This window comes from Crinia signifera, chromosome 9 (assembly GCF_055691185.1).
Source record: "Crinia signifera chromosome 9, ASM5569118v1, whole genome shotgun sequence".
In the NCBI taxonomy this organism is placed as follows: Eukaryota; Metazoa; Chordata; class Amphibia; order Anura; family Myobatrachidae; genus Crinia; species Crinia signifera.
The window spans coordinates 139,374,242-139,401,819 of record NC_139225.1 but is presented as its reverse complement, the minus strand read 5'-3'; the positions used below and the strand labels follow the sequence as shown (position 1 = coordinate 139,401,819).

Here is a 27,578-nt window from a genome sequence, read left to right as displayed (position 1 = left end):
GTGCGGATTGAGCCAGTATCAAGAGGTCGTCTAGATATGGTAGTAGACGAACGCCCTGGGCCCTTAGGGCCGCCGCCATGGTGGCCATAATCTTTGTAAAGATTCGTGGCGCGGTCGACAGCCCGAAGGGGAGGGCTATGAACTGGTAGTGGTTGCTTTTGACTGCAAACCTGAGGTAGCACTGGCTGTCCGATCGAATTGGCACATGGAGGTAGGCATCCTGGATGTCCAGGGATGCCATGAAGTCCCCCGATTCCAGAGATTGCAGGATAGACCTGAGGGACTCCATCCTGAACTTGGGAATATAGAGATGTTTGTTCAGGCCCTTCAGATTGAGGATGGGCCGGTATGACCCGTCCGGCTTTGTCACCAGGAACAGGCTTGAGTAGAAACCTGCTCCTCGCTGAGAAAGTGGGACAGGTACTATGACCCCTGCTGCCAGCAGGGTATGAATGGAGCTGGTCAGAGCAGCCGCTCTGTCCTTCTCCCGGGGCATGCTTGTTGTGAAAAACCGAGATGGCGGACGCCCCTGAAAGGAGAGGGAGTAACCCTGGGCCACTATGGTGTTTACCCACCTGTCGGTGGTAGTGGCCTGCCAAACCCCGGCAAATGACAACAGGCGACCGCCCACCTGATGTGGTTGGTGGGCCGCCTGATCCTCATGCTTGTCGGCCTGTTTTGGGGCCTGACGGCGACCCGCCCAGGACTGTTTGGTCTTGGGAGCGGATGGACGCCTTGTGGGGGCCTGCGCCCTTGATGAAGGCTGACCCCTGGGCCTCCCCTGTGGACGGAAGGTCCGAAAGGACTGAGATCTAGGCCTAGCCGGTGCCGAAGGCAGAAAAGCTGTTTTGGACGTTGCAATGGTGGCTACAATCTTGTCCAGCTCAGAGCCGAACAGAACCTCCCCTGAGAATGGAAGGGCCTCTAATGCCTTTTTGGAATCAGAATCTGCGTTCCAAGTACGCAGCCACAGTGCACGCCGGGCAGCAATTGAAGAAGCTGAAATTTTTGAGGAGAGGGCAGCTGCATCTATCGCTGCCTCTTCCAGGTATGTGGCCCCTTCCCTAATGAGGTCCACCGTTGATAACAATTCAGAGCGACGTGTACCTGAGGAAATCTGCTCCTGCAGGGAGTCAGCCCAAGTTGCAATTGCCTTTGCTACCCAGGCTGAGGCCATAGCTGGTCTTGCTGACACGCCAGCATTGGAGAACACTGATTTTAGGCAGTGTTCAATCTTCCTATCAGTAGGATCTTTAAGAGAGGCCACTGTAGGAATGGGAAGGGTAGTAGCCTTAACTAGGCGGGCTACGTGAGCATCAACCTGTGGAGGCTCCTCCCATTTCTTACGGTCCGCTGGAGCGAACGGGAAGAAGGAAATCAGGCGTTTGGACACTAAAAACTTTTTGTTAGGGTGTTGCCACGCTTCAGATAAGACCTCATTTAAGTCTGAATTTGAGGGAAAAAGAGCCAACTCCTTTTTCTTTTTAAAAAGAAGTGTGTCAGGTGCTGTGGCCTGGGTGTCCTGTATATTGAGAGACATCCTAACAGCCTTAACTAAGGAGTCTACTCTGGACTGGGTCATTCTTTCCTCCTTATCAGGTTCATCTATGTCAACATCATCTATGTCAACATCATCGTCTGTGTCGACCAGCACCTGGTCGTCCAAGTCATCCCCAGCATCTGATTGGTTAGAGGCTAAAGGAGCTTGTGCTTTGCGTTTAGGTGGAGCCCTCAATGCAGATTGCAGAGAAGCAGACACCTGGACTAAATCCTGAACAGAGGAGGATAAGCCCTGTACCCAGGCCGGCTCTGATGCAGCAACAGCAGGCTGAGCTGGCAATGGCTGCGCAGCAGACTCTCTGTTTGCAGCTAACTGAGTAGCTAACTCCTTCATGGCTGCTGAGAGAGTGGAAGCCCAACTGGGTTCCCCATGTGTTGGGACTGAGGGGCCCCCCAGGGAGTCCTGTGCAGAACAGCGTTCACACAAACCAGCTTGCTCCTGTATGGAGGAATAATTCTCCTTACAGTTAGTGCATGTATAAGCATGCAGCTTAGGTGAATCCCTAGCTGGCTTTGCTTTGGGGTTTTTCTGTGACATTTTAACACAGACAGGCCCTGTGTGCACTGGTTACAATAATACAGTGGACAGTAACACCCTCTGAAACTATAAAGGTATACAGATGGATGACAGTAGAAAAGACACTATACTCTCTGACACTCAGCTAAATACTGAGGTACAGAGGGCTGCAGAAAAAAACTGTTCCTGTAGCGTGTAGAGGAGCAGGGATTCCGGTGCACTTCTCCCACAGTGTAGTCCCGCGTAATGGCGTCTTCAGTACGCTGCTGGGGCGTGGGGAAGCTAAGCTCAGGCGGGAAACAGCGTTATGCCGCTCTGAGCGTGGAGGCGGGGAGCTGTGGATCAAGGCCCCGCCTCCCCTGGAACCATCAGTGCCCTGCGCCATTAACAAAAATGGCGCTCCACAGTACGGCTCCCTGGTGGTCTAGTGGCCGCGCAGAAAAGACTGGGTGCCACTGCCAGGGTCACCCGGGCTGCACCCCGCCCGGTGACTCGACCGCTAGCGGTGCGCACATAAAATGGTGCGCGCGTCCCCTCACATGGAGGGCCCGCTTACCTGTGGTGGAGCGCGGCGTCCTCCGTGTCATGAGGAGAGCGGCGGGTCTGGCTATGAAAGTCAGCGCGCCGCTGCCAGCCACAGGGGAGCAGCGTAACGCTGTCTCCGTGTAAAAAAAAAAAATTCAAATAAAAATGAAGATTTCAGACAGGGCACGGAGCCCTGTCCAATGGTACCTGTGCCTTGAGGCACCAAGAAACAACTGGAGCCTGTAGGGGCGTGGAGGAGGAGGAGCCTGGGCTGCACTTGAACTCTATTCTACTTGGTGCCTGTAGCTGAAGCTCCACCCACACCCCACTGTCCCAGTGACCACCATTGGCATGAATGAAAAAAATCATTTTTTTTTCTCACCGTGTATCCTATGGGAGCAGAGGGCGAACCTCAGAGCATCTGTCCCACACTCCGGGATGCCGTGTGGATAATCTTTTACCTGGAACGAAAACGCAATTAAGGCAAAATGCAGAGGAACCCATTGCTGCTGCTGACTCCCAATGTCTATTTAACCCTATGTACATTTTACAAGCTGTACAGTTCTGGTCTCACTGATAAAGACACCCACAGTTACTTTGGACCTACGTACTATAGAGGAGAGCATCTTACCAAGGCAGACTCCGCTATTTTAAACTCCCGTGGATCCAAATTCCCCTCTTTTAGCTTCTTGCGCAGGTTCTGTAATGTGAGAATACCAGTTAGATATGAGTACAATGGGTTCCAGAGAAAACATATACAGGTGAAACACACTCGATGCTAGTTTGAGCTACTGGATGGTGGAGACACCTTCAGTACAGTCCCTGGCATTTACTGTATCTTAAACTTGTATGTTCTGTATGAAGCAACAAAAACTGTAGTGCATGGGGTAGACCATGTGGGGCAGTAGAGAGAAAGAGACCGAACTTTGGGTTACGCTCTGTCCGCATTGTGTGCAATTAATTATTTATTACCAGTTATTTATAAATAGCGCATACATATTCCGCAGCGCTTTACAGAGAATATTAAAACACTCACCTCAGTCCCTGCCCCAGCGGAGCTTACAATCTATATTCCCTACCACATGTACACGCACACACAGACATTCTAGGGTTAATTTTGTTGGGAGCCAATTAGCCTAGCAGTTATTTTTGGATTGTGGGAGGAAACCGGAGCACCCGGAGGAAACCCACGCAAGCACGGGGAGAATATACAAACTCCACACAGTTAGGGCCACGGTGGGATTGAAACCCATGACCCCAGCGCTGTGAGGCAGTAATGCTAACCATTACACCGTCCGTACTGACAAGAAAGATATGTTGGCATTGGTGTGTTTCATAGAGGGCACAGAGTTGTGCCTGGGTAACATAGGGCCTAATTCAGGTCCCTTTGGGGCCCGATGGTGGGCGTATGCGCATGCACAGGGTCATTTCTGCGCAGGTGCATACGCCGGGTGCGTGCGGCAATGGTGGACAGGGTGTTCGCAGGGTGCATGCACCCAAGTGTGCGGGTGGGGAGTGTGGGGCCACAGGCCGGGCCATTTGCAAATGGGAATGGCCAGCATTTCAAGGGCGTTACCATTAGAGCACTGGGCATTCTCACCCGATGATGCGGGTGTGGGCGTGGCCAGTTGATATCACCAGATGTCAGCTGCCCGCCCACTTCCTCCCAAGCGTCCACGCATATGTAAGTGACTTCAGAGTCACTTTTATATGCGTGCACCTTCGCCATCATTCGATGGTCGCTGTCCATTGAATGATGTGGGTGGATTCCACTAGGCTGCAAATTAATGTTATGGTGTAACAACCATTCGCAGAGCCTGCGAGGGAATCGCCCTTGCAAATGGGTGGCAGCCAGGCCACCATTCGAAGGGTGGGGCTTGGTGGACTCGCAAGGCTTTGAATTCACAGCCTTGCGAATCCACTGGAATAACCGCCATGGTCACATCCTGGAACCACTTAGATCAATGTCTAAAACTGGCGGCACATGGAGCATCAGACAGCACTCGGGAAACGCAATACACGGAGAGCTCTACACTGTAGAAAAGACCTCCATTTGTACCTCCAGAGAGATCCCGGTCATCACATCTAGAGGATCTAGGACATTTCCCAGAGACTTGCTCATCTTCCTTCCATGGGCATCTCGGACCATCGAGTGCAGCAGAACCTGTGAGGACACACAGAGACATGGTAGTCATCTGACGAGGAGCCGCAATGTTTGCCGGTGACGGGGGCAGTCGCATTAAGAGACTGTTGTTACCTCTTCGAACGGCAACCGCCCCGTGAGCTGCTCTCCTAACATTACCATCCGGGCCACCCAGAAGAACAGCAGATCACTGCCCGTCTCCAGGAGAGAGTTGGGGTAAAACTCTGCAAGATCTTTGGTCTGTAGGGAAGAGAGAGAGAGATAATGTAAGAGTCCTGTTTATCACTGTGGCCAGAGCTTAGGTTCTCTCATTATACTGCAAAAGGGAAGTGGAGCGGGGGTGTCTTCATGACGGATGCCAGACGAGGTCCCGACAGACGGGATCCCAACGGTCATTTACCAGATTAGTGTTCCCGCTAGGCTGTTTTAGCGGGGCGCTGCGCCCTGTCTGATTTTTAAAGGGCAAAATGCACCCTGCCCCTCTAGCAGCGCCCCGCTAAAACAGCCTCGCAGGGAAGTCCAGCATCGCCGGCCGGGCCCGCCCCCTTTGATGATGGCGCCGGCCGGGTCCGCCCCCTATGATGATGGCGCCGGCCCGGGACCGCCCCCAGCTGTGACATCGGCGGGCCCGGTCTGCCCCCCGGCGCCCTGCCCGCTGTAAAAGCTAGAGTAAACACTACCGATATCAGGATCCTGACTGTTAAAACACCGACAGACGGTTTCCGACGGCCACCGGCTATTCTCCCTTGTAGGGGTCCACGACAGCGTGGCGAGCGCAACGAGCCCGAAAGAGGCTTTGTTGCGCTTGCCATGCTGTCTGAGTCCGGCCAGACGGGATCCCGACATTGGGCTAATGACGTTCGGGATCCCGACTGTCGGAACCCTATATACCACACCCCTTCATGACTGGCTTCCAGCTTTATAAGCTTTAAATGCCACTGAAGGGTTGTAATTGGGCGTTCTCAAGTAGGCTGGAAGCATAAATACACAATATGCAGTTGGGTTACATCGACAATCTGAATTCGTCCCCGATGGTGGGGGTCTGCGCCTATGCAATTATGCGCATGTGCAAACACCCGCAGCAAGCGCCTTCGTGAACTCAACCGGGGCGCTTACTGTCTGAGTGACAGGCAGGGGGCGTTCTGATGGGTTCCCACAAAAACAGGGCCCGTTGGATTGGAGGCGTGCCCCTGCCTGCTCAGGGCGGGTGGCTGACCTCACATGATGTCAGTGCCCACCCCCAATTTGTCAGGTACTGTCCAAATGAAAAGTCCTGACTTACTTTTCATTACGAACAGAGGAAAAAGCATTCGATGGTGACCGACCATTGAATGATTTTTCGTCTGTGCATGTGAGTGGATGTGCAAGCGTACACATGCGCTTGCCTGGTAGTGTAGGGATTTGGTTGGTGGGGTGTGTTCAGCGGCGCGCAGTATACCAGCCTAGCGAGCAAGTCTGAATTACCCCCTATGTATTGCTAAGTACGGATGATATCAGATGCATGTTTGTGAGGATAGTGCTGACGCTAGAGAGAATGGATAATGATGACAGCTGTGAATAGGGGGCATTCCGGATCAATAGGGGCAGTTTGGCCGTAGAAGTTCATACATTAGGGAATAAACGGAACGGTTCCAAATGTACACAGGCAAGTGTTCTATCTCATATCCATGTACAGCCATCCCAGAGAGGACACAACTCACATGATCAGGCCACCCCAGCATGGCAAATGGGAAGAGAGCAGAGGAAAACCAGGTATCTAGGACATCTGGATCTGAAATATAAGAAGTCAGTGAGCAATATACCATTTCATGTTTACCTGAACCTTTAACCCCTTCCTGACAGAGCCAGTTTTTGCGTTCCTGACAGAGCCCTTTTTTTCAAATCTGACATGTCTCACTTAAGTGGGGATAACTTTTTTTTGCTTTTACTTATCCCAGTGATTTTGAGATTGTTTTTTCGTGACACATTGTACTTCAAATTAGTGGTAAATTTGGGTCGATACAGTCTGTGTTTTTTTGTGAAAAATACCAAAATGTCGTAAAAAAATGGAAAATTTAGCAATTTGCAAAATGTTAAATTTTCTGCTTGTGAGACAAATAATCATACCACTCAAAATAGTTAATAACTAACATAGACCATATGTCTACTTTATGTTGACATCATTATTTCAACTTCCTTTTAATTTTTTTGGACACTAGGAGGCTTACAATATGAATAGCAAATTCTCAAATTTTCAAGAAAATTTCAAACACTGATTTTTTTAGGGACCAGTTCAGTTCTGATGTGACTTTGAGGGACTTGTATGTGAGACACCCCCATAAATGATACCATTTCAAAAACTGCACCCCTCACAGTATTCAAAACAGCATTTTGGAAGTTTGTTAACCCTTTAGGTGTTTCACAGGAATTAAAACAAAGTGCAGGTGAAATTTCAAAATTTCATTTTTTTTCCAGATTTGCAATTTTAATACATTTTTCTAAGGAACACAGTACATTTTACTAGAGAAATGTGACTAAAAATTGATTCCCCCAATTCTTTTGTTTTCATAAATATCCTATATGTGGCCCTAGTGTGCACGTTGACCAAACCACAGGCTTCATAATAGAAGGAGCACCTACTTGATTTTGGAGCCTCCTTTTTATGAGATTATTTTTTAGGCACCATGTAGGTTTCTAGGCACCATAAGATGCTAAAAGTTAGGAACCCCCCCACAAGTGACCCCATTTTGCAAACTACACCCCTCAGGGAATTCATCTAGGGGTATAGTGTACATTTCAAACCCCCAGGGGTTTCACCAATTGTGGTACAACTGGGCAGTGAAAATGAAAAATTATTTTTTTTACACAAAAATGCTGTTCTGGCTCCAAATTTGTCATTTTCAGAAGGTATGAAGGAGAAAAAGCACCCCAAAATCTGTGCCCCAATTTCTCCCGAGTACGGCAATGCCTCACATGTGACCAAAAAATACCAGTTGGGTGCATGGCAGGACTCAGAAGGGAAGGAGTAATTTTTGGATTTTGCAGCACAGATTTTGGTGGAATGAATGGTGGGTGCTATGTTGCACCAATACAGTGGAACCCCCCCACAAGTCACCCCATTTTGCAAAGTACACCCCTCAGGGAATTCATCTAGGGGTATAGTGTACATTTCAAACCCCCAGGGGTTTCACCAATTTTGATACAAGTGGGCAGTGAAAATGAAAAATTACATTTTTTTACACAAAAATGCAGTTCTGGCTCAAATTTTTCATTTTCAGAAGGTATGAAGGAGAAAAAGCACCCCAAAATATGTGCCCCAATTTCTCCCGAGTACGGCAATGCCTCACATGTGACCAAAAAATACCAGTTGGGTGCATGGCAGGACTCAGAAGGGAAGGAGTGATTTTTGGATTTTGCAGCTCAGATTCTGGTTGAATTTTGGTGGGTGCTATGTCGCATTAGCAAGACCCCCCAAGCACCAATACAGTGGAAACCCCCCACAAGTGACCCCATTTTGCAAACTACACCCCTCAGGGAATTCATCTAGTGGTATAGTGTACATTTCAAACCCCCAGGGGTTTCACCAATTTTGATACAAGTGGGCAGTGAACATGAAAAATTACATTTTTTTACACAAAAATGCAGTTCTGGCTCAAAATTTTTCATTTTCAGAAGGTATGAAGGAGAAAAAGCACCCCAAAATCTGTGCCCCAATTTCTCCCGAGTACGGCAATGCCTCACATGTGAACAAAAAATACCAGTTGGGTGCATGGCAGGACTCAGAAGGGAAGGAGTGATTTTTGGATTTTGCAGCTCAGATTCTGGTGGAATTTTGGTGGGTGCTATGTCGCATTAGCAAGACCCCCCAAGCACCAATACAGTGGAACCCCCCCACAAGTGACCCCATTTTGCAAACTACACCCCTCAGGGAATTCATCTAGGGGTATAGTGTACATTTCAAACCCCCAGGGGTTTCACCAATTTTGATACAAGTGGGCAGTGAAAATGAAAAATTACATTTTTTTACACAAAAATGCAGTTCTGGCTCAAAATTTTTCATTTTCAGAAGGTATGAAGGAGACAAAGCACCCCAAAATCTGTGCCCCAATTTCTCCCGAGTACGGCAATGCCTCACATGTGACCAAAAAATACCATTTGGGTGCATGGCAGGACTCAGAAGGGAAGGAGTGATTTTTGGATTTTGCAGCTCAGATTCTGGTTGAATTTTGGTGGGTGCTATGTCGCATTAGCAAGACCCCCCAAGCACCAATACAGTGGAAACCCCCCACAAGTGACCCCATTTTGCAAACTACACCCCTCAGGGAATTCATCTAGGGGTATAGTGTACATTTCAAACCCCCAGGGGTTTCACCAATTTTGATACAAGTGGCCAGTGAACATGAAAAATTACATTTTTTTACACAAAAATGCAGTTCTGGCTAAAAAATTTTCATTTTCAGAAGGTATGAAGGAGAAAAAGCACCCCAAAATCTGTGCCCCAATTTCTCCCGAGTACGGCAATGCCTCACATGTGAACAAAAAATACCAGTTGGGTGCATGGCAGGACTCAGAAGGGAAGGAGTGATTTTTGGATTTTGCAGCACAGATTTTGGTGGAATGAATGGTGGGTGCTATGTTGCACCAATACAGTGGAACCCCCCCACAAGTCACCCCATTTTGCAAAGTACACCCCTCAGGGAATTCATCTAGGGGTATAGTGTACATTTCAAACCCCCTGGGGTTTCACCAATTTTGATACAAGTGGGCAGTGAAAATGAAAAATTACATTTTTTTACACAAAAATGCAGTTCTGGCTCAAAATTTTTCATTTTCAGAAGGAATGAAGGAGACAAAGCACCCCAAAATCTGTGCCCCAATTTCTCCCGAGTACGGCAATGCCTCATGTGTGACCAAAAAGTGGCAGGACTCAGAAGGGAAGGAGTGATATTTGGATTTTGCAGCACAAATTCTGGTGGAATGATGGTGGGTGCTATGTCGCATTAGCAAGACCCCCAAAGCACCAATACAGTGGAACCCCCCCACAAGTGACCCCATTTTGCAAACTACACCCCTCAGGGAATTCATCTAGGGGTATAGTGTACATTTCAAACCCCCAGGGGTTTCACCAATTTTGATACAAGTGGGCAGTGAAAATGAAAAATTACATTTTTTTACACAAAAATGCAGTTCTGGCTCAAAATTTTTCATTTTCAGAAGGTATGAAGGAGACAAAGCACCCCAAAATCTGTGCCCCAATTTCTTCCAAGTACGGCAATGCCTCACATGTGACCAAAAAATACCAGTTGGGTGCATGGCAGGACTCAGAAGGGAAGGAGTGATTTTTGGATATTGCGGCTCAGATTCTGGTGGAATGAATGGTGGGTGCTATGTGGCATTAGCAAGACCCCCGAAGCACGGTGAAATTATGAACCTAGTATTCCATAGATGTGTGGTATATTTTAAAACACTCCTTTATACATAGGCCGGGTTTGTCGGGGCAAGTGTCACACTGGAAAATAGTTTGCTTTCTTATTCCCTTTTTATAGCAAACTTTGCACCTTTTTTGTGTCCTGCCCTTTTTTCCAGTGGAGGGGATTTCATCAGGAAAATGCTGCCCTGGTACAATACGGGGGCCAGTACTAGAAGTACTGGGGCCCTCTGCCTGCTGGTTCCCAAATATTAGGCCCTTTATGACTTCCTCTTGAAAGTGCATAAATGTCCCCCTCTGGCCGGTAGAACGGAATAGCACGTAAGCGTTATACAGTGCCATCTGGATGATATACACGGCCACCTTCTTGTACCAGATTTTTGTTTTCCGCAGGGCACTGTACGGCTTCAGTACCTGATCTGAAAGATCCACTCCGCCCATGTACCTATTGTAATCCAGGATACAATTAGGTTTTGAGGTGTGGGTACTGGTACCTCGTACAGGGACGGAGGTGGTACTGTCTCCGTGAATTGTTGTCAGTATAAGGACATCCCTCTTGTCCTTATATTTGACCAACAACATATTTTCCTTGCATATTCCCCTGCTTTCACCCCTTCTCATTACTTGGGCAATGTGCGTTTTTGGGAGGCCTCTTTGGTTCTTGCGCACAGTACCGCAAGCTGCTGTACCTCTTGAACCAAGGGCCTTAAACAGGGGGATGCTGGTGTAAAAGTTATCCACATAGAGGTGATAACCTTTATCCAGGAAGGGGTGCACTAAATCCCAGACAATTTTCCCACTAACACCTACGAGGGAGGGGGGGCATTCTGGCGGTTCAATTCTTGAATCCTTCCCTTCATAAACCCTAAACCTGTGGGTGTACCCTGAGGTGCTTTCACACAGTTTATACATTTTTATGCCATACCTTGCCCTCTTACTGGGAAGGTACTGGCGGAATTTAACCCTTCCTTTAAAATGTATAAGGGACTCGTCGATACAAATACATTTTTCAGGGATGTACACCTCTTCAAATTTGGCACTGAAATGATCAATGACCGGCCTGACTTTGAATAGCCGGTCAAAGGTGGGATCATCTCTGGGTGGGCACTGTGCATTATCGGTGTAATGTATAAATTTAAGAATCGTCTCAAATCGAGCCCGGGGCATGGCCATACGGTAAAATGGGGTGCTGTACAGAACATCTGTACTCCAATATTGCCTAATTTCTGGCTTTTTTACTATGCCCATATGAAACACCAGACCCCAAAACGTCATCATCTCTACTGCATCTACAGGGGTCCACCTAGCAAATGATGACGTGGGGTTTTGAGCAATAAACTGCTGGGCATATAAATTAGTTTGGTCCACCATTAAATTTATAAAATCATCAGAGAAAAATAATTTGAAAAAGTCAATTTCTCTGAGACCTGTGGAATCAAATTGGATTCCTGGCATGGCCAAAAACTCAGGAACCTGGGGCTCAAAATTGTCTGGTGGTGGGGTCCATACGAGATCAATTATTGGGGGGGGGGTCTCAGCTGCTCTACGGGGGCGTCTTTGAGGGGGTCCCTCATCATCAGAGGAGGAAGAGGAGCTTAAGACGAATCCTTCAAATTCCCCGCTTGCCTCACTGGCTGTGTCAGAGTCAGAGGCAAGCATGGCATATGCCTCCTCCACTGAATACATTCTCCTGGATGACTGGGATGACATTTGGGATGACATTTGGGATGACATTTGGGATGCCATTTTTATTTTTGTGTTACTGGTAGTGAAATGTTTCAACACGTGTATAGTGTAGGGGGGGGTACAAACTTTATTTCAACCCGGGGGGTATGTAGTGTGTAGTGTGTATGTAGTGCAGAAAAAAAAAAATACTTTATACAAAAAAAAAAAAAATTGAAGGGGTTAAAAAAAAAAAATTGAAGGGGTTAAAAAAAAAAAAATGGAAGGGGTTAAACAAAAAAAAAAAAAAAGGTCCTGCGCCAAAAATTGAGCACAGATGTTGGTCAGTAACGTCCGTCACTGAACAGCGCTCAAAGGCAACAGGAATTTGATAAAAAAAAATAAATAAATAGATCAACCCTGTGCCGAAAAAGATGATCAGTGATGTACGTCACTGATCAGCGCACAGCGGCCACAGGACACCCACAAAATCACAGTGTGTGTAAAAAAAAAATTAAAAAAAGACCCCACAGCACACACACAAAAAAAAAAGGTGATCAGTGATGCGACACTGATTACCAGTGAGGGCCAGCAGGTGCACAACCTTTGGTGCAACTGACAGTGCAACTGGCAGGTATATATAAAAAAAAAAAAAACCTCTGCACCCCCAAAAAGTTGCTGATCACCTCAGATATAGTGATCAGCACAAAAGGCGGGGGCAGCAGACACAAAATTTAGCACTCTCTATCACTCTCTGTCACTATCTCTCTCTATCTCTCTATCTCTCACTATCTAACACTCTATGACACTGCAGCAGCAGCAGTGACAGGTATATATATATATAAAAAAACCTGCGCCCCCAAAAAGTTGCTGATCAGTTAATTTATACTGATCAGCACAAAAGGGGGGGCAGCAGTCAGTTATTTAAAAAAGATATAGCACAATCTGTCACTATCTCTATCTCTCTCTCTCTCTCTCTATCTCTCTATCTATAACTATTACACTGCAGCAGCACAAAATATAGCACTCTCTGTCACTAGGCCTCTCTATCTCTCTCTATCTCTCTATCTCTCTCTATCTCTCTCTCTATAACTATATCACACTGCAGCAGCACAAAATATAGCACTCTCTGACACTATCTCTCTCTATCTCTCTCTCTATCTCTCTCTATCTAACTAACGCTATTACACTGCAGCACAGGAAGTCACAAGTAACAGGATCCAGGAAGCATCCAGCACACACAAGCAGTGATGAAGCAGGCAAGATATTTGCAGTGATCAGGTAAGTATTTTGCAAGGTTCTGGTCAGTAAATGGCGACAGCTCGGCACGGTGACCGCACTGCACGCTATTCCAGACCGGAATGGCGTCTGCAGTGCAGTCACCGTTAGTTTAAACCCCCCTCCATGGCTGTGATTGGTCCGTCGGTCCGACGGACCAATCATGGCCTTTGGGGGCGGGCGGGGTGAGGTGGGTGACACCAGTGTCACCCTTACACCCCGCGGTGATTGGTGCTGTACTTTACAGCACCAATCACCTCCGATCCCGTGTCACCGGCGAACGTTATTCGCCGGTGACACAGGAAAACGCTGTAATTGGCTGTTCACACTGAACAGCCAATCACAGCGATCGCCGACGGGGGGGCGGCATCGCAGCCCCCCCTGGGCATGCATGGACATGTCTGCTGTCAGGGACAGCAGACATGTTGAAACTGTCACCGCGTCTATAGACGCGGTGACAGTTAAATGCCATGACGTACATTTACGCCATGTGTCGGGAAGTACTTCCCGACCATGACGTAAATGTACGTCAATTGTCGGGAAGGGGTTAATAATATAAGGATTCTGTCTTGTAGCTTTCCGGCAGACGGTAGGTACACGCGGTGACTGTTGCACTCAGTATACAGAAATGGCAAAGGCGCATCCCTTGTCGTAGATCGGACCAGACAAGAAAATAATATACAGTGCGTCGTGTTTTTCTTACTTGATTCAAAGTTACTTTGAGCCAATTGTAAAAACCAGTACGCACAATACTGTGTTCATGGGTAGTGTGTGGGGACACAAACGTTGGGACGTTCCAAGGCAGTTGGGGGACAAGGAGAGTGGGTCTAATCAGCATTGAATTCCGGCTGTATAGGAATCACCTCTGTGGGCGGTATTCAATGAGAATACCTGCGAGGTGCAGCGAATCCTTTTTAGGATTCGCTGCACATTCGCCACGTTCCGGAGCCGGCGGGCTCCGGTATTCAACGTGTCAGGGGCTCGCTGCCCCTGACTGGCGAATATGAGCTCCTGCGGCGATTGCCGCAGGGAGCCTGAGGACGGTGCCAGGCAGAGAGATGGTAGTCTCTCTGCCTGCCCCAGAACTTTGTGGGGGGTAGGTGGGCTCCCCGGGTGCCAGGCAGCACAGGCTGCCCCCCGGGGGTGCCAGCAGGGGAGCGTATATTCACTACACCCGATCTTAACGATCGGGTGCAGTGAATATATGAATATGTAATGAGCGGCTCGGCTCCGGCGCCCCCTGCTGGATGCTGTGTAAAAAAAAATATATATATATATTTTTTTTAAATTAAATATATATTCATGAGCTTACAGCACATGAATAAAAATAGCATGCCCCTCCTCAGAATAAAATTCCTGATTTTTTTACACCAAATGTAAAAAACAAAACACTTTATTTTAAAAGTTCACATTCCACTTCACCATAAAAAGATAGCGATTGCTACTCGGTGAATCATGGTGAAAAAAACCTTGAAATGTATTCGCCATGTGGTCATTGAATAGGGTGATTCACCGTTTTAGTCAGAAATTCGCCAAACAGCACAAATTCGCCATAAAAACATGGCGAATCAGCCTCATTGAATACCGCCCTGTGCGGTTTGCAAAAAAGCCTAAACAATAAATCTTATGCAGCACTGCAGGGTCTGAGTATGTAGACAGAAGGTTCCAAAATTAGTAATATACTGAACACATAACAGATCTGCGTCATTAAGCCAGGGAGTACTGCTCAGTGGTGTCAAAAGGAGGGTGCAGGCCACACCCTGGTGTTACCCATGGAGTTGTGACACCAAAATGCCGGCTCCTGTCATTGAGTCATACTGTTGTCTGATTTGGGCCCGACTTCACCTGATTCTGACGTACCGTGCTGAGATCAGGCCAAAATCGGATGCATATGGCATCCGACCCGATGCACGGCCCCATGCGTATCACATTGGAGGCCTGACGGGCAGTACATAAGATAAATTGTATGTGCAGCCATCAGTGGCACATTGTGGGTGCTTTTCAGTACCCGCGATGTATCGCATCCGGTCCCCAGGCGGTGAAGCGCAGTGCAGAAGAGACGCTCTCCCCGCTCTGCAGCTGGCGGATGGCAGCAGAATTTAAAAAAACTCATTCAAAAGAATGGGTGGCCGCTGAGAGAGGTGTCTCAGCCAATAGGCAGCCACCTGAATGGAAGGCAGCTGAGACCTCTGTCAGCCAATCAGTGGCTGTCCACTGTTTTTTTTAATTCTCCTGCCTCCCACCTTCAGCTCCCGGGGAGCATTACATGCTAAAAATGGTACATCAAAGTGCCAGATCATATGTGAGCCCCCTGAGTTCATGGGAAATTGGGTCAGACTTGTCTTTAGGACAAGTGTATGGGGCACCTTTAAACTTAATGCAGCCCCCAACTCCTGTCCCTGGGTGACAAGGCAGCCAAAGCACTCCCCAAAGCAGCAAGTATCTCCTGGTCCCCCGAAAAAGTGGGTTCGGGCCATTACCCCACATGGGAGGCCACACCCCATTATCACAGCTGGCCGGACCGTGTGCCATCAGGGGAAGTCATTGCCCTGGTCACAGTGCTGCCTGCCAGTACTTCCACCAACTTAATCCTGGGACTGAGTTTTTCCATCCCGAATCCTGGGATTGGCCTCCCTGGGAGGGAAGCATTGTCTAATTACTGTTTATCCACAACACCTTTTATATTATTGTTTTTCTATAACACTGCCAATGTATCTCAATATTTATTTCACCATCCTCTTTAATCAAAGAAAACAATTTCCCCTCTCACCTCTTTCCAGATGAAGCTCTGAGCCCAATGTACCCAAGGCGGCAGCGGCTTTCCTCCTGGCTTCCTCCTCACTGTGGGCGGCTACCCAGATCTCTTTACTCCCATCCACGCGGTTTTCAGGAGAGAACAGGGGGGCACCTGCAGTGTCCTGGAGAACACAGGGTGCTTATTTTAATCTGTATCACGTTGATATGAAAAGAAAGTATCTGTGTCCTTAGCGCGATATCCTGGGTGTAGTTACCTGGGCAGGCTGCAGCTCTGACGCGGCGATCCGATACGCTGGAATCTGGTGTCCCCACCACAGCTGCCTCGAGACACACCAGTCACTGTAATTGAACAGAGGAAAGTGAGTGCTACAACAACAGGTATCACAGCTTCCAACGGTTTGGGAGATTTTACAGAACATAAATAATGAAACTGAATTTATAATATTTCTCAAGACCACGGTCATATTAAGGATTATATTGATTCTTTAGTGTATATTTAGCTATAGCAGAATGTGAGACAACCATCCCGAGAACGTGGCAGTTCCATACACGTATATCAGATAATTTGCTTTTGCAAGTGAACCAGAATCAGGCCCATGGTCCAAGCACCAAATCCTTGGTCATCACCCTACACAGGTACTGTGCCTACATACTATGCAGCGCTTGATAGAACATATTAAACACTCACATCCATCCCTGGCCCCAGTGGAGCTTATGATCTATGTTACAAAGCTAGGTACACACCAACACACAGGTTAGTGAGAAGCCGAATCCCCTATCAGCGGGTAGCTGGAGTCTGTGGCGCATATTTAATTGTGCGCCCAAGTTTGAAAAACCACGGAGCGTAGGGTTCTCCTATTCAATTTAAGGACAGAAAATGAGCTTGTCTATAGAAATCACTGCGTCTTTTTTCAGCAACCCCCGGAGCAGGTCTGATTTTTCCAAAATACATTAAAAAAAAAAAAAAAAAAAATCAGAGGCACTTGGCACCCCCAATTATGACTAGTTAAGCAATTGGAAGTTTTCAATTACCTTAATCAGTCTTTAATTACTCAGCTTCCTAAGCAATGTCTTATTCCTCCGGATCCCAACAGGTTGATCTTCTGCAGCAGCGGCGTGTATAAGTATATGTGAGTGTGTGACCACTGTCATGTGTGTGACCCAGCTTTGTGTGTGTGCAACCCCCCCCACTCCCCTGTGTGTATCTGGAGATAGCAGCAGTGAGAACTACATCTCCCAGAAACCACCTCTCCTCCCAGCAGCCACCTTCCCAGTGTAAAGATGGAGGGGAGAATACCAGGAGCCGGATAGGACACTGGACATGTATCAGACTTGCACGGTGTCATTTTTAAAGTAGAAAACTGCCATTTTTAAGTTGGATGTTCTACACATAAGGAGTGCACATACCAGTGGTAATCCAAAATAGTTAGGTGGGCGGGGTAATTCTTTCATCCAATCAGATGTCACCTGTATGTCTATAGAAAAATCTGAGAACACAGCTGTCAGACCTACCCGTATGCTGTGCAGAGAGGTCTTTTCTCAGCTACAGGAAGATGGAAAATGCATTCTCGAAAGAGTTTTGTACACTGTTATTTTTTTTTTATATTATTTGTCACAGAGATAACATAATAATGTAAATGGGTCGGTTTAAATAAAGGTATATTATGTAAAACATCTTATATAAAACGGAGATAACCTCCTCTCCCAAATGACCTGATATTGGACAGCCAATTCCTCCAGTTCTTCTGGTGATAGGACGGAGTGAGCTTCAGCTGTCCGGACTCCACAGCCTGCAGGAAACAGGGCAAAAGAAAGGCATGTTATGCATCAGACACAAGGAAAGAGGCTGTAACAGGGAGATAGAGGGGGTCAGCCAGACTCACCCGCAGGGCCTTCTCTGCCATCTTCTCGCAGTCCAAAAACCATTGGTTCTTCAATAGATGCTCGATCACATCCCCGGAACGACTGAGAGACAGAGGGAGAGAATAATTAGAAGGAAATGAGCTATCACATTTGTACTTGAGATATTCTCTTTAGGATCCACTACAGTGACCCATCCTGCATAGGAATCAACCAACTGCTACTCAATCTGCATCTGTATCAGAAGCCCTCGATCTGTACATGGGTACATTAGCTCTCTCATGTTTATTGTTCCCCCATAGTACTGCGGGATGCAGTTAAGATCCCGGCGGTCGGGATCCCGGCGTTCAGAATCCCGACGCCGGAATCCCGACCGCCGAAATGCCGACACTTTCTCCCTCCTGGGGTGTCCACGACACCCCTGGAGGGAGAATAAATTAGTGTGCCGAGCGTAGCGAGGCACCGGGCCCGCTGCGTGGCGAGCGCAGCAAGCCCGCAAGGGGGGGGCGATCCACGTCCCCCCCTTGTCGGCATTTCGGCTGTCGGGATTCCGGTGTCGGGATTCTGAACGCCGGGATCCCGACCGCCGGGATTCAATACTGAATCCTAGTACTGCATAGCCTCCGACATGCCTTACCAGCAGCTTTTACAGTTTCATTTAATACCAATTTCACATCGCTAAGCCAGGTCGGACCCGGTATTTTGATCCCGGGTCCGACCCTTTCACACTGAACCCAGGTGGCCTATTATACACTGGGGGACCTGGGTTTAACCCTTCTTATAACCTGGGTTGAATTGTGGAGTTGGTGGACCAGGGTTATTCAATTTAGTGCTTTCACACTGCAGCTCGACCCCGCAACAACCCGGGTTGGATGCAGGAACTTTGTTCACTTCAAGGATCATTTGACACCATAAACTACAAGCACGATTTAGACAGAATCTTCACATTACTATGGGGGAGGTGTATCAAAGCTAGCAAAGAGATAAATACTAACCTAAGACCAGTTCCTGTCATTTTTCAAACACAGGCTGTAACTTGGCAGTTATGAGCCAATCGGTAGCCACTTTATCTCTCCAAGGTTTGATACATCTCCCCCTAATCTGTGCTGTGGATGGACCATGGCTCCTTCCATGATATAACTCATAGTCTGCAGAGGCCTAAAAGCCCCATGATACTGCCCCTGTGACAGGCGGTATGGCCTCACTAACACCAACGTGATCTCATTACTGGGCAGGTGCATTACTCCCCTATCTGCTGTAAGCATTACACAATGGCCCTTACTCAGATCTGATCGCAGTACAAATTTGTTCTCAAAATTGGCAAAACCCTGTGAACTGCAGGTGGGGCAGATGTAACATGGGCAGAGAGAGTTATGCTGGCCACACATCAGACCAACTTTCCTCCAACCATCCAACTAGTTGGTTGGTTGGACTGAAAATCTGGTACTGTATGGAGGCAAATGCCAATAAGCAATTTGCTGACAGACTCAGGAGAATGGACAAAAACATTCAGTAAAATTGTTTAAATCAAATAGGTCCAACTACAGTGCATTGTCTGAGTGACAGTTTCAGATTTGGGAAAAAAATGACTTAAAAACAAATTACATTTGCTCCCATCCAGTACCAGGTTTATATTCCATCCAACCAACTAGTTGGATGGTTGGAGGAAAGTTGGTCTGATGTGTGGCCAGCATAAGATTGGTGTGAGTTATTTTGTTTCTGTGCAGGGTAAATCCTGGCTGCATTATTTTTACACTGCAATTTAGATTTCAGTTTCAACACACCCCACCCAAATCTAACTCTCTCTGCACATGTTACATCTGCCCCACCTGCAGTGCACATGGTTTTGCCCATTTTGAGAACAACTTTGTACTGCGATCAGATCTGAATAAGGGCCATAATCTGATAACATACAAGTCCCTGTCTCCCTGCCTGCATGGAACATAGCACAGAACAGCCATACTCTTTCTACTGACAACAGGTTACATCTACATTTACACAGATGGCCTATGACATTGTGAAACTACAAGTCCCAGCATGCATTGCCACTGTTTTCTAAATAGGGATAGCTAAAGCTGTGGCAAAGCATGCTGGGATGTGTAGTTTCACAACAGCTGGAGATCCACAGGTTGGCCAGGACTGGCCTATGCTGTCACAGCAGCCCTTCCATAGAGGAGGCAATGGATCTGAGACAACGCCCTGCTCACCTGCAGATTGGAAGCGGCATGGGGTGCTCACAGTCTCCCCGATACAGACCCTTCTCCTTTAATGCAGCCAAAACTTTATCCCTGGCATCAAATCTTTTCACCCCCTGTGAGACAAAACAAGAGAGGAGATACAGATAAGGCGGAACGGGTGAGGAGCGTCTTCAGCAACACAAGATACAGACACCCAATGGGGGGGGGGGGGGGGGTGGGGAGAGGGCAGGGTAGCCTGGCAAGGGGAAATCCGAAACCTTTATCCAGTCTCCGCCGGCCTCTGTCATTGTTCCGTCTTCCCCTATCACAGACAGCAAGGGCAGTTCCAGGTCCTGAGCTATCTCAAAGTCCACCATGCTGTGGGCGGGGGTCACTTTTACAGCTCCTAGAACAGAATATTCCATTAGGTATCACTGTGTGTGTCATCCTCTTCTCTAAAGCCCCGTACACACTGTGAGATATTGGCTAATGGACAATTTTGGCTAACCTTCTAGGATATTAAAACTATCTAGTCAAAATGTGTACACCCCTTAACACCTCACACATACACTTCTTCCATTGCTTTCTCTCCCAGTAACTAATGGAATAATGAACAAACTTCCTCCTGGTTACTGGCTCTTCTTTACTCTTCCCTGTTTGCATACAGTGACCTCAACCTATTTACGCTCAGTATTGCAATAAAAAAAAAAATCAAAAAACTAAATCAATTTCCATGATTTTCTAGAATTAAAATAACTTCTTGTGTTCCCATTATGGGGGGGGGAATTTAGTTAGCCGTGGTCATTTACTGTTGCTAATACATCTCCCCCTATACAATCAGCCCCAGCGTCAGTACTTATCAGCCGGAATTATCGGGTACCACGCGCTGGAATTCGTGAATTTTTCATCAATCCCATGCATGAACATCTAATAAACTCCTGGCCGATGGTCATTATCGTGGAATCCAATTAGTGCATGCCTATCAGCTCAAAACGGACCCGGGTGAAAAGACATTTAATCAGGGATAAGTTCCCAATCACTTGTTATCTCGCGTCTCAGCGTTTCTTTGCCAGGGATCATGCTTCGCGTACCTCCATAATACCCGATAACCGCAGCTATCGGGGAAATGATAGCACCGGACAGACCTATTAGCACCGGTGAATCACTGCTGAGAATATGATGTCCCCCTATGGCTACCTTCATTAATAACCCGCAAGTCGGTGAATCTCCCCTATATTTAACAATGGACAAATACATATATTTCCTGTAAATGTAGGACTCAGGAGCAGCCTGTGATATACTGACCTGTACCAAACTCTGGGTTGACGAGAGAATGGGAGACGACGGGCAATAGGCTGCCGGTGAAGGGGTGGCAAAGTTTCTTTCCGTGAAATTTCTAAAAAGAAAATGTAAATACAAAAAACCATTTAGGGCCATTATACCAGAACTAACACAGTAGGAGCTGAATTGTGGGACCATCTGGAGGAGTCTTCTCCAGCACAGATCCAGGACAGAACAACTGAAGAGTCGTGTACAGCACTAACCAAGTATCTTGGGTCTTCCGGATGGACAGCCACAGCAGTGTCACCCAGCATGGTCTCTGGGCGTGTGGTGGCCACAACAATCTCATCATCTGCAAAGTCAGGGTAGAGAAGCGCTGAGACTTAGGGGGTTATTCTAGTCCATTCTTTCTGACAAAATCCTTCTTAGATGGACAAAACCATGTGCACTGCGGGTGGGGCAGATGTAACATGTGCAGAGAGAATTAGATTTGGGTGGGGTTTTTCTCCAAAGTGAGATCTATATTGAAGTGTAAAATAAAGCAGTCAGTATTTTCCCTGCACAGAAACAAAATAACTCACCCAAATCTAATTCTCTCTGCACATGTTACATCTGCCCCCCTGTAGTGCACATGGTTTTGTCCATCTAAGAAGGATTTTGTCAGAAAGAATGAACTAGAATAAACCCCTTAGTGACACTGATAACAGGACAGACGGCGGAATCGTACGGTCAGGATTTACCTCCTTGCTCTGTGGGATAAGCAAAGCGGAACAGGAGTCCAAAGGGAACTTTTCTTTTGTACCCAGGTACAGAGAGGTAGGTTCTACCATTCAGCTGTTGGCTCTCCACCTGTGAATAGAGAATACTGTACATACTGCAGAGGGGAGAGGCTGCAAGGATACAAGTATCCGCTATTATGGAAGCCACTGTTAGTATCTACAGAGCTACGCAGGGCATCTACAAAGTAACAGTAAAACATGACAAATACAAGTTAACATCTTTGGAACCATGCAGAGCCATAACTGACAAACCAGGTAGGATGCAGGCTGGAGGCAAGGGGGAGGTAATGTAAATGTAAGAAGCTTGGAGAAGGGATATCTATTCCCATAAAGGAATGTGCAAGGTGATAATGCACCAGCCAATCAGCTGCTATCAATTTACATATTTCAGCTGATTGGCTAAAGCATTATCACCGTGCACATAACATTCGGCCCCCATATCTTGACAGTCAGGCACGAGTCAAGTGAAGTCCGTTAAGCTCCAAATGTATCTGCACCCAGAGAAAGATGAGCACAGGGTCCCTGAATGGGGCTAGGAGACAAGAGAGTGAAGCAGAGATAGTAGTGCTAAGGAGAGGTGAACAATTGAGGGGTGCTCTCAGGAGGAGCATGGGACAGTAGGAGGTGGGATGGTAGCCTCTAGAGCAGGGGTAGCCAACTCCAGTCCTCGAGAGCTACCAACAGTTACTGTTTTTCAGGTCTCCTCACAGACTCACAAGTGAAATATTTAGCTCCACCTGTGGATCATTTATAAAGTGTCAGTCAGTAATGAGTGCAGCTGTGCACCTGTGAGGGGAGCTGGAAAATGTGAACTGTTGGTGGCTCTCGAGGACTGGAGTTGGCTACCCCTGCTCTAGAGAAAAGGGGAGCCTTGAAGTTTTTGCGTGAACATTGAAGCTGGTGGCCCTTGTAGATAGGGTATCTAGTCGACAGGGACAAGGGTGGCACCTAAAAATAGTTGACATACTCTAGGTCAACATTAACAGAAAGTTGACACAAACAAAAACAAAAAAAAAAAAATCGATGCAAGTTTTTCATGATTTTTTTTTTTAACCGACTTGTTCATACTTTACCCTCTAGTGATCCTTCTCGGATCATGGCGGAGCAGCGTCACTGGGCTTCCCCCAAGCAGTTGTACGGCGAGCTGTTCTAGCAGGCAGCTGCTCATTTTGCCGTTTAAAAATCAGGCAGGGCGCAACTTCCTGCTACAAATAGCCTAGCGTGAACACTAACCATCCCAGTGGACTTGGAGGGGGATATAATAGTGTGCCAAGTGCAGCGAGGCACCCGGCTATAGACAACCCAAAACATGAACTCATGTCGACCTTTTTATGTGTTAACCATGTTCATGTCAGCAGCTTGCTTGTGTTGACCTTCAGTCACTATCGACCTAAAGTATGTCGACCATATTAGGTGTTGACCTACTCACTGTCGACCGTTAGTGGTCAACCTGTCTAGCATTTGTACCAGAACCGAAGGCGGTCGGACACAGGGAGAGAGTTAGTTACAGAGGAGGAGTACACAGTGCTGCAACAGAGGGGACAGGTGTCAAAGGAGGTAGCCATGGTGATGTGGTGGCAGCAATCGGAGGGAGAGTGGGTGAAGTGGGTAGGAGGAGACGGAAAGCGAGCAGATAGGAAACAGGAGGTTACGGTGGTGGCAGATATGAGGTGAAGAGGAAGAAGTTGGGAGAGAAGAACTAAAGAGGGGGGCAGATGGGAGACAAGTGTGTGGAGAGGGGCAGAAGGAAAAGAGGTGGTGAGGAGTGGGGCAGATAGGAGAAGAAAATGGACAGCAGAGAAGAGGTTGCAGACATGACAGAGGATTTAAGGAAACAGAAGCAGAGGACACGGTAGTTAATGGAGAAAGAACACAAGGCTTTCTTACCTCAATATCAGATATAGAGGAACGGAGGGCGCAGGACCAGTTCACAAGGCGATTCCTGCGAGAAAGCAGCCCATCCTCATAGAGGTGGATAAAGGCTTCAGACACAGCCCTAGAGAAATGCTAAGGATGAAAGGAATCCAGGAACCAATCAGACCACAGACTTCATACAGAAAGACAAGAATGATCCAATCAATACAAAAACTAGCGAGAGCTGATAACCGATTCCTTCATGTTGGCAATGTCAAAGCAAATCAGTCAGTATAGAACCTATAGACAAAAGCTTTGTTTAATCTGCCAATTATAAATTGCCCAATGAAGGCTGCCATATTCCACAGAAAATCTATCCCGCATACCAATTCAATTAATTCATAACTACACAACACAATATCTGTAATCCTGTATATCCTGCTGTGACTGATCATGGCAAATAAGCATCAATAACAGCAAGCCAAACAGGCGATATGTATAATGTATTGATCTGTATAAATGTGTTGACCATAACATATTCTTTGTTCTACTTCTGTATATCTGTAAATATACAGCATATTATTATAGTGGTTCACATAAACCAGCAGTTAAATAGAGAAAATTCGGTACTTGTTTCCTAGCACGGCGCCACCGATTTTAATTGTATGCAATCGGGTTGCAAAAATCGGGCCAATCGCATCACATGCAACCAAATCGCATTCGATGCGATCGACCCGACAGACCCGATTTTTTACATTGGAACCAATGTTAAATGGTCCCTGAGACCCGATTTTACATTGGCCCCAATGTTAAATGCCCCCCAGACCCCATTTTTCATTGTATGCCCCCCCATTGTTAACACCACACCGCGATCAACGTGAACCCGAAGCGCGGCGAGCGCAGTGGTACGCGTCCTCCAACCTTTTCCTACCCCCACTATCCACGTCGGCGTGGAGTTGATTTTATATAGTGTGGCGAGCGCAGCGAGACACCCAGCCCGATGCGTGGCGAGCGGACGCACATTACTTCACAGTTATTACGCGTCCACTCGCCACGCTTCGGGCTCGCCACACTGTATAAAATCAACTCCACGCCGATGTGGATAGTGGGGGTATGAAAAGGTCGGAGGACGCGTACCGCCGTGCTCGGGTTGGCGTTCATCGTGGGGTGGCGTTAACAATGGGGGGGGGGCATTTGACATAGAAATTACCCGTCAGGGTGGGTATACAATCAAAAATTGGGTATGGGGGGCCGTTTAACATTGGTTCCTATGTAAAATCGGGTCCATCGAATTGGTTGCATTGTATGCCATTATAGCAGGGCTGGGCAACACCGGCCCTCCAGATGTTAATGAACTACACATCCCAGGATGCTTTGCATTAGTTTTGCTATGTGGCCATGCTGAAACTGATGCAAGGCATGCTGGGATGCGTAGTTCATTAACATCTGGTGGGCCGGTGTTGCCCAGCCCTGCATTATAGGATACATAGGAATTTAATATTACATACAATGCTTACAATGTAAAATCGGGTCAGTTGCATCGCATGCCATTATAATGGCATGCGTTGGACCCGATTTTACATTTGTCGGGAAACCTCAAAAAAATCCCGAAATCGGACCGGTCGGGTCCCATCGCATACCTTAAGTTAAGCTATGCGATGGGACCCGATGGGCGCCGTGCTAGGAAACAAGTACCGAAAATTCAAATAAAAAATGTATAAAGCTGATCAACCAGACCAGGCCCGACCAACCTGTGGCTTTCCAGATGTTATGAAACAACACATCCCAGCATGCTTTGCCACAGTTCTAGCATTCCATACTAGAGACCTGTGACACGGTGGGCTGGGACGTGTAGTTTCACAACAGCTGAAGAACCACAGATTGAGCAGGCGTGACCTAGATCATTGCAGCTGGCATAATCTCAGACAAAGACTAGTGGGGAAATGTAATACGGTCTGAGTTTGCGTAGGTCCAGGATTTCTTCCAGGTTTGACTGCATTTATAAAGCAGGGACCAAATTTACAGGGCAAATCCAATCTAGTGTTGCCTTGTAAATGGTTGCAAATTATGCCCCTTTCAGACTGCACTAAAAAACGGTATTTTGCTGATTTTTTACAGTTTTAAAACGGTAATATGTGCGGTCTGAAAGGTGCAGAGGGTCCTACCAGTTTCAGACCCAATTTTTTTTGGTGTCTGAACGGGTCTGAAACGGTATTTAGGACCCAGCCAATAGTGGTCCGCTCTGTGCATATCTAATGAGCAGGGAAACAGCTGACTAGGGCTGCTCACGGGAGCTCTTAGCGACTATATCCCCGGCGATTACTGCTAAAATCGCACCGTGTGCACAGGGCTATGCCTCTGTAACATCTCTATTTACCACTATTGCATGTATGAAAACAAGATTCTCACGTGGACCTTTACAATAGATATTTTCATTGTGTTTTGTATTCAACTTCAAGAGGGGGTTGTTTAAAAGGTAAAATGTGACCTTCAGCAAATACGTTATTATGGGCAGGGTTCCAGGCATTGTCTTTACAGTTGAACCATTCTTGATGGGAACAGCATCCTTATTCGTGGTCATCTTACACCGATATCCCTTTCTGTATTTACTCCCTTTACACATGGAAGATGACTTGGGTTATTGCCAGGTGATCAACCTTTACACTGGACCTGGGTCTTCTGGCATCATCTCTAAGCGCCACTGTCCCCCAATAATACATTTATTTTAGAGATGTGCAGGTTCTCATTTACTCTGATTTCAAAGCAGGATCTTATTGGCTATCCCAAATCACATGACAGTTGATAGCCAATAAGATCCTGCTTTGAAATCAAAGTAAATCAGAACCTGCACATCTCTAATTTATTTTAGGCATGACCCGGGTCACACCTTTCAGATATAAGCCAGGGCACTGCAAGTCCCACAAATAACCCTGGTCGACTGCAGGGTCGCGGACCTAGGACCTGATCTTTCAGACATAAGCCAGACCTGGGTCAATGCATGTGCTCAGCAAAACACCTGGGATTTTGGCTGAGGTCTGAATGGGTTATGAGTGAGTGAACCCTCAGTTAAGCATGGAGAAGTGTCCTGTCCCTTATTCTAAAACATAACCCTTCTGTAGAAAAGCAGCTTTCATGTAGCACATACAGGGGGATGCGGTCATTTGGTCTACAGCATGATGGTCGACACCATTGGGTCAACACGAGAAAAGGTCGACATGGTTCTAGGTTGAAAGGTCATTAGTTCGACATGTCGTTCGTTCGACAGGTCATTAGTTCGACAATGTCTAGGTCTACAGTCAAAAGGTCGACATGGGGTTTTTCACTGTTTTTTGAGCCGACATGTGCCGACAGGCGGTATTTCATGCCCTACCATCCACCAGGGCATGGTGGGAGAATAAAACAGTGTGCCAAGCGCAGCGAGGCACCATGCCTGGGGTTACCGTGCACTTTAAACTGTGTCTATGTCGACTGTTGACATCCAGGTAAAAAAACAGTGGAAAACCCCCATGTCGACCTAGACATTGTCGAACGAATGACCGGTCGAATTAACGACTTGTCGAACTAATGACCTTTCGACCTATAACCAGGTCGACCTTTTCCCATGTCGACCTAATGGTGTCGACCATCATGCTGTAGACACAGATTTAGGCTTACCGTGTCCATAGTAAAGCACGATCTGTCCCAGTCAAGAGAGGCTCCAAGTGACTGTAGTTGATGATAAATTCTATCTCCTTTACTAAGAAAAAGAAAGAAATGAAACCCCCACATAGAACACGAG

General features: G+C 47.1%; 1 protein-coding gene across 5 annotated transcripts in view; it reads right to left on the bottom strand.

Moving 5' to 3' along the window:
* The window catches only part of VARS2 (valyl-tRNA synthetase 2, mitochondrial), a 45,124-nt gene that overhangs the window by 9,010 nt on the left and 8,536 nt on the right, over positions 1–27,578 (bottom strand). For all 5 annotated transcript variants that reach the window (XM_083159982.1, XM_083159983.1, XM_083159985.1 and 2 more), the window contains exons 8-23: positions 27,455–27,536; positions 23,834–23,953; positions 21,908–22,016; positions 21,431–21,519; positions 21,192–21,282; positions 20,165–20,292; positions 19,917–20,020; positions 17,733–17,814; positions 17,563–17,639; positions 16,104–16,188; positions 15,863–16,010; positions 6,446–6,516; positions 4,860–4,985; positions 4,662–4,766; positions 3,234–3,302; positions 2,985–3,063 (exon numbers count right to left, since the gene is read on the bottom strand). In XM_083159982.1, the coding sequence (XP_083016108.1) occupies positions 2,985–3,063; positions 3,234–3,302; positions 4,662–4,766; positions 4,860–4,985; positions 6,446–6,516; positions 15,863–16,010; positions 16,104–16,188; positions 17,563–17,639; positions 17,733–17,814; positions 19,917–20,020; positions 20,165–20,292; positions 21,192–21,282; positions 21,431–21,519; positions 21,908–22,016; positions 23,834–23,953; positions 27,455–27,536 (1,565 nt within the window). The remainder of the gene's footprint in view (positions 1–2,984; positions 3,064–3,233; positions 3,303–4,661; positions 4,767–4,859; positions 4,986–6,445; positions 6,517–15,862; positions 16,011–16,103; positions 16,189–17,562; positions 17,640–17,732; positions 17,815–19,916; positions 20,021–20,164; positions 20,293–21,191; positions 21,283–21,430; positions 21,520–21,907; positions 22,017–23,833; positions 23,954–27,454; positions 27,537–27,578) is intronic.